This window comes from Cavia porcellus, unplaced genomic scaffold (assembly GCF_034190915.1).
Source record: "Cavia porcellus strain 051 isolate PalLab524CR breed Dunkin Hartley unplaced genomic scaffold, mCavPor4.1 scaffold_6, whole genome shotgun sequence".
Lineage (NCBI taxonomy): Eukaryota > Metazoa > Chordata > Mammalia > Rodentia > Caviidae > Cavia > Cavia porcellus.
Window position 1 is genome coordinate 28,471,374 of NW_026947489.1, and position 14,207 is coordinate 28,485,580.

Here is a 14,207-nt window from a genome sequence, read left to right on the forward strand (position 1 = left end):
GCCCTGAGATTTACCTCAACAGATTGTTGAGAGACAGACAGACCCGGCACCTCCTCCCTACACCAAGGCAGAGCAGAGACGGAGCCACGATGGGCTGCTGTGCCTCCATATCCCTTCTGCTGCTCCAACCAAAGACTCAAGAGGCTTCCTTCTGTCCTTCTTTCTGTCCTTTTTTCTTTCCTTCCTTTCTTCTTTCCTTCTACTCTTCCTCACTTTCTTCTCTCCTTCTTTCTTTCCTCTTTCCTCCCCTACTCCTCCCCACCACCCTTCCTTCCCTTTCATCCCATGTTCTGTCTCCTTCTCTTTGTCCCCTCACCCCATCTCCCTAAAATAGGGCTTTGCTATGTTACCCAGACTGGCCTAGAACTCTTAACCTTGCCTCAGCCTCCATGGCAGTCAGGATCATAGGCCTGTAACACCTCGCCTGCCTCCTTCTTTCTGTTTTGAAAAGGTTTTTTGGGGGGCCAAAGCCTTCCAGGGGGTATAGAACTTGAAAGGAAAAAAAATGCACTTGGCATCAAGTATGAGAGTTTCCTTGTGCTGGGAGACCAGGGCAGGCATGAATTGCCTAGCAGGGTGCCTGTGAAGCACTGAGCTGGCGGGCAATGGTGGTCCCTGCTGACAGCTTGTTCCCATGGGGTCCTCCTTGGCCAATTTGCTGCAGGCTGTGTCCCCCTCTCATCCCCATATCTTCTCCTTAGCCCAGAGGCAGACCTTGGCCCTGATTTTATTTCCCTGGTGCTAAGGCAAGAAGTAAACCAGATGCTATGGGCTGGTCTTCCAGATCTTGCCCTGATAGGGGAAATGATGGTCATAGCTTGTCCCAAAGCAACAGGAATTTGCTCGAAGCCTGGGGTATCCATGTGAATGGTCAGTGGTCCTGATCTCCTCTGTGAAATGTACAGCCTGCAGACCTTCTCAGGACCACAGGGCAAGGGCATCTGCAGAGCTGCCCCTGAGTCAGGAAGAGGCCCTGCAGCTGAGAGAACTTCTCTCTGGAAGACTTGTCTCCTCTCTGAAACTGGGTCAGCTCCTCTCCTGTCTCCTCAACCCTTGTTTTCCTTGGACAGTGAGCCGGACAGACTGCTTTGTGAGCCTCTGGCTGCCCACTGCCTCTCAGGAGAGACTGAGGACCAGGACCATCTCCAACTGCTCAAACCCGGAGTGGGATGAAACCTTCAGCTTCCACATCCAGAGCCAAGTGAAGGTGAGCACCAACCCGGAACCTGCCCGCCTGCCTGCCTGTGGCTCTGTCCCCTCTCGCCTGTTTGTCCCTCTCTTTCTTGTGAGTCCTTCTTCTGCCCATTTGTTCTTCTTTATATGTACTTCTTCCGCACAGCCCGCCTTCCTCCTCATCCACGTCTTCTCTCTGCTTATGTGATGTGTGTCCCTCTCCAACGGCAAACATGGATCAGTGTCCATTTGTCCCTGGGGGAATAGGCCAAACAGTCTATCCTCCTACTTTTTTCTGGTCTCTCTTGCCCTTCCAGTTAACTTGCTGGTTCTGAGTCTCTTGCCCCAGGACAGACTGTTTCTAGTACCTTCAGAAGGAGATTCACAGAGGGATGGATAATTCTTTTAACCAGGTCCAAGATTATTCTATTAGCTACTACAGTCTAAGATCAATCTCATTGCAGTCAGAAAGTTTTCTCTCTCTTAAATCCTTTTCTGGTTGTGTTATTATTCTGTTTCCTTGGTTGCATGTTCTTCGTCTGTTGAGTTGTTATTATGTGGTTTTAATCTTCTTCAGATATATGGTCATTGTAAGTTCACATCTCCCTTGAGTGCCCCACAGTGTGACAACCTCAGCAGAGCTCCCTTAAGACAAATCAGGCCTCGTGGTAGAGGCATCAAACCCGGGCTTCAGGCACTTGAAACTTCACAGCTACTGCTTCTTTTTTAATTAGTACATATTTGCAGTATGTATGTTTATATGCCTTATATGGAGCTGGTACATGTACATAACACACCTTAATCCCTTCTTCTATCCCTCTCTCCCCTTCTCTCCATCTCTTCATCCCCTTCCCTTTGAGACAGCTCTGTATCCCTGCAATCTTTTATTTTGCTCTAGATTTAAAGTTTGGGTTTCTCATATGAGAGAAACCATGTGATATAAGCTTGTGTGTCTAATTTATTTCACTTAACATGATGGTCTCAAGGTGCACCTATTTCCTACAAATAACTCAAGTCTATCTTGCTTTATGGCAGAGTAGCTCTCCGTTGTGTGTAAACACCACATTTTCTTTATCCATGCACCTGCTGATGGACACATAGCTGCTTCCAAGAATTAGACATTATGAATTATGCTCCTGTAAACATAGGCAGCCGTGTGTATTTGTAGCATAATGTCTTTGATTCTTTTGGAAAGATACCTAGAAAGGGAACAGCTGGGTCAAATGGAATTTCTAGTTTTAGTTTTTTGAGAAATTTCTGTGCTGATTTCCATAGTGTTCTAATAGGTTTACATTCCCACCAAAAACGTACAAGGCTTCCTCTCCCCACCCCTCACAGCCTCTCCAGCTTTCATTATTATTTGGTTTCTTGCTGATGAACATTCTGCATTGTTACAGGGATCCATCAGATGGAATCTATGTTGTTTTAACTTGCTTTTCTTTAATGGCCAGGGATGTTGAACTTTTCTTTATGTATTTTTTGGCCATTTGTATTTCTTCTTCCCTGAAGTCTCTCCTCCTTGCACTTGCCCATTTTTTATTGGGTCTTTTATTTTGGGGAGTCTATTTTTTCTGAGTTTTTCATATATTTTAGATATTAATCCTGTCAAAGGAATAGCTGGCAATTTTTTCCCATTCTGCAGGTAGCCTTTTCACTCTATTGGTTGTTTATTTTGCTGTGCAGAAGCTTTTTAATTTGACACGATCCCATTTGCTGATTCTTGGAACTATTTCCTATGCAACTGGAATCTGTCCAGATGACCTCTCCTGTGCATCTGACTTCAAGAGATTTTCCTATTTTATTGACCACCAGGTTGTTTGTGTTTTAACACTTTGATACACTTTGATTTTAGTTTAGTATGAGTCTAGCTCAATCTTCTGCATGTGGAGAGCCAGTTTGCCCAACACCATTTATTAAAGAGACTATCTTTCCTCCAGTGTGCGTTTCTGGCCCCTTTGTCCAAGATGAGGATAAGTGTGCTTTGTTCCATTGATCCTTCCATCTGTTTCTGTGCCAGTAATATAATTTCAAGTCTTGAATTGTGATGGGTTAGCTTTTGTTACCCAAGATTACTTTTACTATTCTACAACTCTCACCATTCCATATGAATTTTGGAATTATTTTCTCCAGTTCTATGAAGAATGCTACTGATATTCTGGTTGGGATTGCATTAAATCTGTATATCAGTTTTGGAAGTTTGGCCATTTTGACTATAGTGATTCTTTCTATCCAGGAAGAGAGGCTAGTTTACCATTTTCTAATCTCCTCTTCAACTTCCTATTTTAGGGTGCTGTAGTTTTCAATATAGAGGCCTTTCATCTCTTCAGTTAGGTTAATTCCTAATATTTCATTTTTCTTGGTGCTGTTGTGAATGGTATTTTTTTTTTTACTAATTTCTTTCTCAGTGGGATCATTATTAGTGTATAAGAATGCTCTGGATTTTTGTGGATTTATTTTGTATCCTGCTGCATTCCTGACGTTGGTTACTAATTCTCAGAGTCATTTGTTTGTTTTTTGGGTCTCAATATCATGGTTCCAGGCTGGCCCTTGACTTTACTCTGTAGCGCAGACTGACTTAAATTTGTTGTAACCCTGCTGCCTCAGCCTTCTAAGTTCTGGGATTACAGGTGTGTGTCACCATGTCTGACTATAATCTGTGTGGACTTTTTTGGGACTTTTTTTTGGTCTGTCTTTAATCTGAGTGGATCCTAAGTGGACTTTTTTTGGGTCTTCTGTTTAGAGGATTGTGTCATCTGCAGATAATGATAATTTGACTTCTTTTTCTTTTTAGGGGGTAAGGTCGAGTTGAGACAGGGTCTTGTTCTGTAGTTTGGGCTGACTTTGAACTCATTATGTGATCCACGCTCGCCTCAAACATGCGGCAATTCTCCTGCCTCAGCCTCCCAAATGCTGAAATTATAGGTATTGGTCACCATAGCATCTCTTTCCCTATACATATGCCTTTTATTTCTTTTTCTTGTCTAATTGCCCTTGCTAATGTTTGGAAGAGTATCTTGAACAGAAGTAGTGATAGTGGATATCTTTGTCTTGTTCCTGATTTTGGAGGGAAGTTTTCAGTTTTCCCCATTTAATGTGATGGTGCAGGTAGGTGTGTTATAGATGATGTTTAGCAGGTTGAGATAAAGTCCCTATAAACCTACTTTCTTCAAGGTTTATTTTTCATGAACGGATGTTACATTTCATCAAAGGTTTTTTCTGTATCTATTAATATGATCATGTGACTTTTGTTCTATCTTCTGTTTATGTAACGCATCACGTGTGATTTGCATATGCGGAATCCTTCTTACATCCTTGAAATGAAGCCTACTTGTTCATGGTGTATAAGCTTTTCGATGATTCATTGATTCTGTTTTTTAGTATCTTGAGGATTTTTTTCATCTATATTCCTTAAAGAGACTGCTCTATTGTTGTCTTTTTTGGTTGGATCTTTGTCTGGTTTTGAAATCAGGGTAATGTAGCTTCCCAAAGGAATGCCTTTGAGAGTACTCCTTGCCTTTCAATTTCATCAAAAAACTTGAGAAATATTAGTGTTAGAACTTTCCTGAAGTTTCTTTAGAACTCAGCAGTGAGACTACATTGACCTGCGCTCTTATTAGTTGGTAGTTTTGGTTTTTTTAATTACTGCTTTAATTTCTTTGCCTGTTCAGGATTTTTATTTATTTTTTTAAATTTTTATTTATTTGGGTTTGTTTTTGTTTTTGGTTTTTTGGTTTTTTGGTACTGGGAATTAAACTCACGACCTCACGTTTGCCAGGCAGGCAATTGTACCACTGAGATAAAACCCCAGCTCCCTATTCAGGGTTTTAAAATCTTGGTTCAATTTTGGTAATTCATATGTAACTAAAAATCTATCTATCTCACATTTTTAAACAATGCTTTTCTATTCCTAGTTTATAAAGAATGCTTTTTGTTTGCACGGAGGCCTTTATAGTTACTACTTTTTTGTGGTGTTGGACATCAAACTCAGAGCCTTGTCATGCAAGCCAAGAATTCTACCACTGAGCCACATCCCCAGTTATAGTTACTACTTTATAATGATGTTTCTATCATCCATGAGTTTGGTGATGAAGAAGCTTTTCATGTAAGCTTAGTCTTTTTTCTTAAAATCAGAACTTTGATTTTCTCTGCATTAAGGATTATAGGGATGCTGGGTTGGCTGTAGGTCTTACTTGGGTATCTAGTAAATATAAGGTCAACAGATCTCATCTGGTTGGGAAGCCCCAGAACCACAGATAAGTCTACTAGACAGGGACCTAAGAGGTAATACTGGCCTTAACCCACATCTCCCAGAATCCTTGGAGCAAGAGGCCACTGAGATGAGTCCAGGTCCTCAAAGACCACTGAGTCCAGCTACCTAACAGGGTAGCCACTGACTCTTGACATGCTGCTTTGAGACCCTCTATGTGACTTTATCAGGGGCTGATGAGTCAAAGAATGGAGTTCTTACACCTTATCCCAATTCTATCAGTTATGCATCCTTAATTCCTCAGGTCTACCTCCTTGCTAGGACTGAGGCCAGGCCCTTCTCCTGGGATTGGATTGGTGCAACCATGATAAGCAGACTTGCACCCTTTTTTCTCCCCTAGAATGTGCTAGAGCTGAGCATCTGCGATGAAGACACAGTAACACCCAATGACCATCTCTTGACATTTCTCTATGACATCTCCAAGCTCTGCTGCCGGAAGAAAGTCCACGTGAAGTTCCCATTCAGCCGAGAGGTAAGTGCAGGAGCCCAGGCCTGCAGCCCTCTACATCTTGAGGAGCTGTGGATGATTCTGATGATGCCATTGCATGGATTCCTCCCCATATATAGCCAGCCAAGTCAGGAAAAGATGGTGCTCTAGTTCAAATCCCAGCACTCTCCATTATTAGACGTGTGATGCAGGGTGAGAAGATAACTTCACTCCTCCAAGTTTTCACTTCTGTCTATACAGTGATGACAGTAACATCCCCCAGGATGTTGAGAGGCATAAGTGAGAAATATAGTTAAGGCACCAAGTGACCCATGCTCATGATGCAGAATGGAGATGTTTATGCTGGTTCCCTTTCCTCTTTTTCTAGCCTTACAGTCCTTCAAGGATGCCCCAAGAAATGAGTACCAATGAGGGTAAAGGGGGCAAATCCACAAATCAGAGATGGTCGAGCTAAAAAGATTCAGTCACTTAACAAACACCCGAGAGCCTGCAGCCAGGCAGCTACTCTTCCTACCCAGGGCACCCTGCAAGGACAGGCACATTTCCCCTCCTCTGTTCCCAGGAGGAAACCGAAGCCCTGGCTTGCCTCAGGCCATACAAGAGCTGTGAAGGACCAGGAGAGGGAATGCCCGAGCTGTGAGGTTGTGGGGCAGAGAGGAGCCATTCTGGGACAGGGGGTGCACGTGCTGGTGCAGGGCTCAGCTCCTCACCCTGGCCCCTCTGATGTCAGTGTTGTCCCTGATGTCAAAGACTTGGGGACAGAGAGCATAGAGGGGGCCGGGAGCTATCTCTGCTCCAGGCCATGAAAGGTGGGAAACAATGGCGCATTCACAGGCAGCAGAGCATCCTGGCTGGCAGAGATGTCACACACTGCTCGCAGTCACTTTTGCTCTTTCCCCTGCAGGACTCGGAGTGCTTAGAAGAGCTGGAGGTGGAGTTCCTGCTGGCAGACAGGTGAGCAGACCCAGCCCCGGGAAGGCCACCATCTTGAACTGCAAGTGGCCCGCCCCTTCCAGTCTCACCCTGAACCCACTCTGGACCCCTTAATTGGCACCTGCTCCTTTGGCAGGTGGGTGTGGGCCCCACCCTGCTCCTCAAGTGCACCACCATCAGTCTTGCTCTAAAGATCCAGTCCCCTGCATTCCTGAGGGTGGCTTCTAGGAAGAATTCCTGCCACGACAGTAGGGGCCCTTCTTAAGGTCCAACTAAAAAAGAGCTCAAGATGTTAGTTCTCTTGACCCAGAACTCTCAGAATGAACACCCCCAAACCCTGGCCTCAGCAGCTGGACCCAACTCAGCAGGGAGACCCAGAGCCAACAGACAGTGTCTTGAGGCTGGGACTGTGCTGGGACACACAGAGCTGGAGGCAGGAAGAGAAGCTGGAAAACAGAAGGAAGGGAGGAAGGAGGGTCTACCCAGGGAGGCAGGCCACAGCCCAGAAGGGCAGAATCCCCTGTAATGAGGCAACCCAACCTCTTCTCTTCTTAACCTAGGAAGCTTGGGCCCCTGTACTTGTGATCAGCCTGGGGACAGGAAGACGTGAGAGGCATGAGATAAGACAAGAGGGTTGACCAGGTTCCCCACTTAGAGAGCCCTCTGCCTAGGGAAGTTTAGAACTATTTGGGGGACCTTGTTTCCTACCAACAGCTAATCAGCAAATTAAAATCGACTTTGTTTCACACTGAAGAAAATCTAGACTCTCTCCTTCAATTCTTGGTCTGACAGAACTTTTGAGAAGAGCTTCCATGACTGAATTAGAAAATGACTTACAAAATATGTCAAAACTGATAAGAGTTGATCTGATAGCCAAGCATGGTGGTGTAGACCTGTAACAGCACTTGGGAAGCTGAGACAGGAGGATCGCTGTGAGTTTGAGGCCAGCCTGGGCTACAAAGTGAATTCAAGGCATAATGAAACCCTGTATCAAAAGGACAAAGAAAGAATGAGAGAGACAGAGATAAAGACAGAGACAAAGAAAGTTGATCTAAAGACATAGTCATCTTGGGCTTAATTTTGGCAATGAAGGCTGTGGACCTGAAGCTAACTATAAACTTGGAGACTTATAATCTCAATTTTATAACACAAAGAGGTCTAACATCCCCAACCCACTGTCTGGCTAAGTCGAAACTGTTAGATGCATGTACTAGATAAAGCACACAGTGGAGACTGGATTTTTTTTGATGCAAAATATTTATTCTAAGTTAGTTATTTTATGCAGTAGCTTTCCCTCTCAAAAGACTTGTGATAATCACATCTCTTTAAGTCTGTAAATAATGTTAGCAAAATAATCTTAGGCTTTGAATTCTTACAAAAATTCATATTTTACAATCTACCCTGAATATCAAGGCTGTAAGAATAACACATTTCCTACAGCCAAATATCTTATAACTGTATCCCAAAAAATAAAAAAAAACCAATAAAACCATAGCTTGGGCTAAGGGCTAAAGTTACCCAAGGAGCCTAAAATAAAACTGAGATAAAATAAAGAGTGGGTCATCTGTGTGAACATACTATTCACATCTTCCCTGGTTGGTAGGCTGCAGATGTTTCTTGCAACTAACTGATCCTTATAACTGTACACAGTTGTGTCTAGTTGGACATAAAGAATAGCTGTTCTTTAAAAAATAATGAAAACTTTTCCATTTCTTCTAATTTATAACTCTTATCTTCCGCTGGACACTCTACTTAAAACACCAGTTTCCTCCTTGATCAGCTACAAATCCAGGGTTTCTTAAGCTGATTTTCTTTATGATAACCAAGAAGCTTCTGCTATTTTATTATTTACCTTATTTATGTCATCTGCATGAGAGATCATTCAAAGATGATGGAACTGAGGAATTCTCATTTTGTCTTTCAGTCCCTCTCCACCGGAGACCCTCATCACCAATGGCGTGCTGGTGGTAATTTTTCCTCTGTCCCTGTAGCTCTAGAGGTCACATCTGGCTGCTGCTGTCAAAAGACAGGACACTGGACCTGTGTGGGTCCTGGTCCCATCCTGAGCCCTGGAGGAGTTGGGCTAATGACTCAGCTAAACAGGGGTGCAAAGAGCTAGCAATCCTGCATCCAGGGAAGAGGTGGCTTTGCATCATCCTGGCCCGGCACCCCACATCTCCAGAAGACAATCCTTCCTCTTGGGGTCTCCCCAGTGAAGGAACTCACTAAGGGGAGCCTCCTCAGGCTCAGTTCTGGCCCTGTTCCCCATAATCCCAATGCTTCTGAAGCACAATGGCAGTATTAAATATTTCCCCCATTTCAGATATTGGTACAAACGTTTTAATCAAATGTATCTAATGCCCCCGGGTTCAGTGAAGCCTCTCCCTCAGTAAGCAGAGGATTTTTTGGTGCAGAGATGTAGCTCGGGGTTGGAGCACTACCATATATGAGGTCCTGGGTTCCATCCCCATCACTACAAAAAGCAAAAACAAAAACAAAAAATGGCAGAGGCTTTGGGAAATTGTTGTGAAAGAATGTGGCCTGCTTCTGTTTCTTGCAAAGACTACCTCATTCAGGGTCCTCACTGTCAAAGTGCAGAGCTGAACTCTACCTGGTTAACTTCTGGCACGCCCCTTGGTGAACTATGACCATGTGTCCAAGAGCTTACAGAACAGCCTCATTGTTAAATACTAAATATCCCGTTTCTGATTGGGGTGGCATATCTTGATTGGGGTCAGAAATGAGGGGCAGCACACCCAGGTTTCCCAGCCAACCCAGAATTCATAGCTCCGTCTTGATTTCCTCCCTTTGGGCTGGAAGAGAAAGGAGTTGGCTTGTTCTCCGAGTCCCAGTGACCCTCTCTGTTCTGTTATAGTCCCGCCAGGTCTCCTGCCTGGAAGTTCATGCAGAATCCAGGAGGCAGAGGAAACAGAAGAAAAGTGAGTATCTCAGCTCGCTGCTTTCTGGGGGAGGAGAAAGGGCTGACTGCTTCCAAGCCTAGTACCTACTCACAGTGTTGGTCTGGAGCAGAGGCTGGGGAACGTGAGAGAGAGCTTGGCTGAAGCTCCTCGGCTCACCCCACCCTCAGGTCCTGAGCCTCTGTCCTCCCCAGCCTCTAGGGAGTCCTGTGGCTGGGGCCTGGTGCTGCCCTCTCTATCCACACCTAACTGCTCTGCCCCCCTCTCACGGCAGCAGTGGTCCTGGGGCAGGTTCTTTTGCTGGGTCCCCTTCTCCAGCCAGCTCACCTTTCACAGAGTCCTGGCACTTGCCACGTGGAAGGGACAGAAGAGACCCAAGGACTCCTCCTCACTCTCCTGACCCAGCCTCCTATAGCCTCTAGTTTGTCCCAAGAAGAGAGCAGGCAGGACAGAGGCCTCTGCCACCAGACACACTGGGATAAGTGAGCCGTGACTCTGGACTGGTCCTGAGGATTCACTTGGCAGCCCAAAGGGCTTTCTGAAGACTTCATTGATAGCAGTGTTCACCAGCCTGGTTAGAATGCAGACTCCAAGGCCCTGCCCTGAAGATAGAATGGGACTCTGGGGCACCATAACCAGGGCCCAGACCATGTATATTCTGCTGGCCCCTCCACATAGGGCTTTTGCTCAGCCGAGTAGGGTGGGTAGAGAGAAGTTTCCCAGGAATCTCACCTTTGTCCTCTTTCTCAGTAAAAGACCTGCTGGTGACAGTGACTGAATCCTTCGAGAGAGTCCAGCGCATCTCACCCCACAGGGAGCCCCACTGCCCAGACCCTGCTTTCTTCCACTACTCCAAGTACTCCCAGCCCCGCTTGAAGGTGGCTGTACCCAAGAGCCACTGGGACTGTTTGGTAAGCAACACAGTGGCTGTGACAGCATCAGGGGAGGGGACTGGGGCAGGTGGACACTGTGGGGTGTCCTCCCCATTCCCCGTACCCCCTCACCAAGCCCGCCTGTCATTCCAGTGTGGCTGCTGCCGTGCACACAAGAATGGTCCTGTCTGCCAGCCCCTCGACTGCCTCTCTGATGGCCAAGCTGTGACCCTGCCTGTGGTGAGGGCCTGGGTCTGGGATGGGCTCCTGAGTGGCTCAGCCTGGAGCTCCTGTGGTTGGGGGACCAGGCGAGTCCAGGGCATACAGGGGAAGGGGACACGTGAAATGTCTCAGGAAGCCCTGAGAGGTCTTGGGAGGCAGGCGATGGAGGAGCCACAGAATGTGTGGAAGCCAAGTGAAGAGGGAGGAAGGCCATGTCCAAGGGAGGAGGAGGGGTTGCAGTGCACATGTGTGCTGAGGCAGGTGGGCTGTGTGGTCAGTCTCCACCTCTTTGGTTGGGGTCGCCTGGCTCTGAATTGTAGTCTGTGACAAGTTGTTCACCTTTCTATCCTCAGGGTGAGAATTACGAATTACACATGAAGTCCCTGCCCTGGTAAAGTGCCCCTTCTGTTCTTCCCTCTAACTTATCCTTACCAATAGATGCAAAGCAGTATCTCTTGTGGTCTCTATTTGCATTTCCTTGATGGTTAGTGGTGGTGAGCATTTTCATGGCTTATTGGCACTTACATACCTCTCTGGAGATGTGTCTATTCAAACCCTTTGCCTGCTTCTTAAACAGACTGCTTGCCTTAAGTTGTAAAATTTGTTGTATATGCTGGGTACAAATCCCTTATGAGATACCTAAATTGCAAATACTTTCTCCTATGCAGTGTGTTCTGCTTTTGTGTTCTTGATGGAGTTCTTTTGATGGAATCTATTAATTTTCTCCACTGCTTGTGCTTTTTGGTGTGATATCTCGAGAAACTGCTTCACAATCCAAGATCATGATGATTTACTGGGCTTCACGAGCTGGGTGTTGCAGGATGGCAGGTTATAGGTGGTCAAAGGAAGCCTGGTTCCAGTGAGACCCAGTGCAGAAAATCAGGCTCCTCCTGGGGCTCTGAGAGCCTGACACGCCTCTTCCAGGGGGTGGGTGTGGGCAGGGCAGGTAAGATCTTAGATACCAGGCTCAGAGCCTGGACTTGTGCCTGGAAGGGATGTGATAGAAAGAGGGCAAGAATCGTGCATGCCATGGCATCACCTACCGCTGGCCTAGGCCTGTGGGGAGGGCATGGTGAGATCGGAGATGTGAAGTGCTTTTGTCAGCAGCACTAATGCAGCAGGAGTGTGATTCCGTGATCAAGAAGGACTTAGTGAAGACTGTGAGCTCTGTAGGAGCAGGGAGCTGCTTTACTGAGCTCAGAAGACTGCATACCGTAGAACCTTGTCTGGAGAATTTGCCAGAAGGATTCAGGGCCCATTGTCACCCATCCAGGGACTCAGGCTACTGAAGGCACTGGGGGGGAAGCTCTCCAGTCTGGACCCTGCTGAGGGGCACAGGTATCAAACAGTCCCTGATGCAAATAGGCTGCTCTGTAGAGCGTGAGGCTGAAGTTTGGGGCTTTCTATGTTACCTCACTAAGTGCTGGGGACGGTGCTGATGGCACCATTTCACAGAGAGAAAGCAGAAGTCCAAGGTTGTAGGTGTAGCATATGGTAGACTTAGGCTTCCAGCCTGGGTCAAAGGGGCTTTAAAGTCACAGGTGGCCCTTGAAGGTGGAGACGGGACTTTTCAGCCAGGGTGCTCTGTCCCCCAGCCCTGACACAGTGGATGTACGGCTGGGCTTCAGCCTATGTCCTGAAGAGCTGGAATTTCTGGAAAAGCGGAAGGTGGTGGTGGCCAAGGCACTGAAGCAAGTGCTGCAGCTGGAGGAGGACCTCTTGGAGGATGAGGTGGGTAAGCAGGGGAGCTAGCCTGGGCCCACGGTGCTCTGCACCACGCTGGTCTTTGCAACCCCACACTCCACTAGCCACACAGCCCTTCCCTGCCCTCATCAACCATGGCACTCGCTGTCATGGAGCTCCTGCTGCCCCGAATACAACTCAGATATGCATTCACCAGGGCAGCGGTGGCCAAAGACAAAGAGAAAGAAAGAGCTCCATTGCTCCTGTGTGCGAGGTGTGAGTGACTGAGCCTGCATTAATGACACAGGGGCCAAATGGTCTCTGCACCCCAGCTAGAAAACATTTTAAGCTCTATCATGGGGTACACCTCCCACTCTACCCAAAAGGCCATGATTATCCATCCAAACCAAGAGGTTTCTTGTCCCTTGAATATGTACATATAGACAGTAGGGCACTGGAGAGAAGTAAGTGACTTCCACTCCCAGGACCAACTGCTTCTTTCCATGGAGCTAGACAGGGTGCTTCTGTCAGGGCTCTGCGCCACCTCCCTCATGAGGACTGGGCCCACACTGCCCAGCGTAGCAGGCCCAGTCCCTGAACACTGCCTTCTAAGTCTGACCTTAGTACAGATGGAGACTGGGTGGAGGGCACAAGGGGACTTGTAAATGGGCTTCAGCCAACTGAAAACTCTTATAGCTGCTGCTAAATGAAAACAGAGTGAATTTTGGTCAAAATTCCTCTTCTTTCTTCTATCTTTAGAGAGAAATATACTAAGAGAATTTTATTTTTTTTACAAGTAATACAAAATTTAAAAAATAAACAGTAAGAAATCACTAGTTAATAGATTACATATTCTCATCTTAGAAATAGTTGTTAGTTACAAAATTGAAGCATATAAAGTGGACTTTCAAACAGTGAGAGTGCAAACAGTTTTGTTCAGTGCTCCAAAAACACTCAGTATTATGCTTATCTGTCTTATATACTTAAACGTATATGCAGTTATATCGTTTAGAGCACTTTCTTTTCTTTTGTACAATGACAATTACACATTTTGGGTTTTATTACTCCCACAGTTCTTACTACTTTTTTTGAAGAGAGTAAAACCAAATGTGACATATCAGAACAGAGTCAGTCAAATCAAACGGATGGACATAATAGATAATGTAAAAACAAAATACAAGGTGATCAACAGTGGTTGCCATACTGCCTCTTGCTATTTTAAGAAGAATTGCCAGTTATAATAAAATTGAACAAAACAGTAAAGAATAAAACCAAAGCATTGGAGACATTACAGGACTTTAAAAGAAGATAATAGTCAACCAGAATGGGCGTCATAATGAATCTTATTGTCTTCACAGTTTTGCCTATACTTTCAAACTTGGTACTATCAAGCAAAGCAGAATAGGGGAAAATCAGTCAAAACAAGATGGTGAGGGCAATACAGGATTTCAAATCAAGTTAATAGGAAATCAAAGTAGGTTACTATAATGTATCCTGCTATTTTTTATTTATTTTCCCTTAATTAAAAAGATGAAAAAAGTAAATAATTAAAAAAACAACAACAAAAAGGGGATTGACATGAAAGAGGGCATAACTACAGGACAACACAGGTCAAAACATAACCATTTAAGCAAAATAGTGTTTCACCACAAGATATCCTGACATAAAATAGTTACCATAGTGTCTCTTTC

General features: G+C 45.5%; 1 protein-coding gene across 2 annotated transcripts in view; it reads left to right on the forward strand.

Annotated features, from left to right (window-relative positions):
* The window catches only part of Pla2g4e (phospholipase A2 group IVE), a 54,048-nt gene that overhangs the window by 23,169 nt on the left and 16,672 nt on the right, over positions 1-14,207 (forward strand). For both annotated transcript variants that reach the window (XM_063250213.1, XM_063250212.1), the window contains exons 3-11: positions 1,071-1,207; positions 5,781-5,912; positions 6,793-6,842; positions 8,746-8,788; positions 9,697-9,760; positions 10,490-10,650; positions 10,765-10,851; positions 11,187-11,224; positions 12,429-12,564. In XM_063250213.1, the coding sequence (XP_063106283.1) occupies positions 1,071-1,207; positions 5,781-5,912; positions 6,793-6,842; positions 8,746-8,788; positions 9,697-9,760; positions 10,490-10,650; positions 10,765-10,851; positions 11,187-11,224; positions 12,429-12,564 (848 nt within the window). The remainder of the gene's footprint in view (positions 1-1,070; positions 1,208-5,780; positions 5,913-6,792; positions 6,843-8,745; positions 8,789-9,696; positions 9,761-10,489; positions 10,651-10,764; positions 10,852-11,186; positions 11,225-12,428; positions 12,565-14,207) is intronic.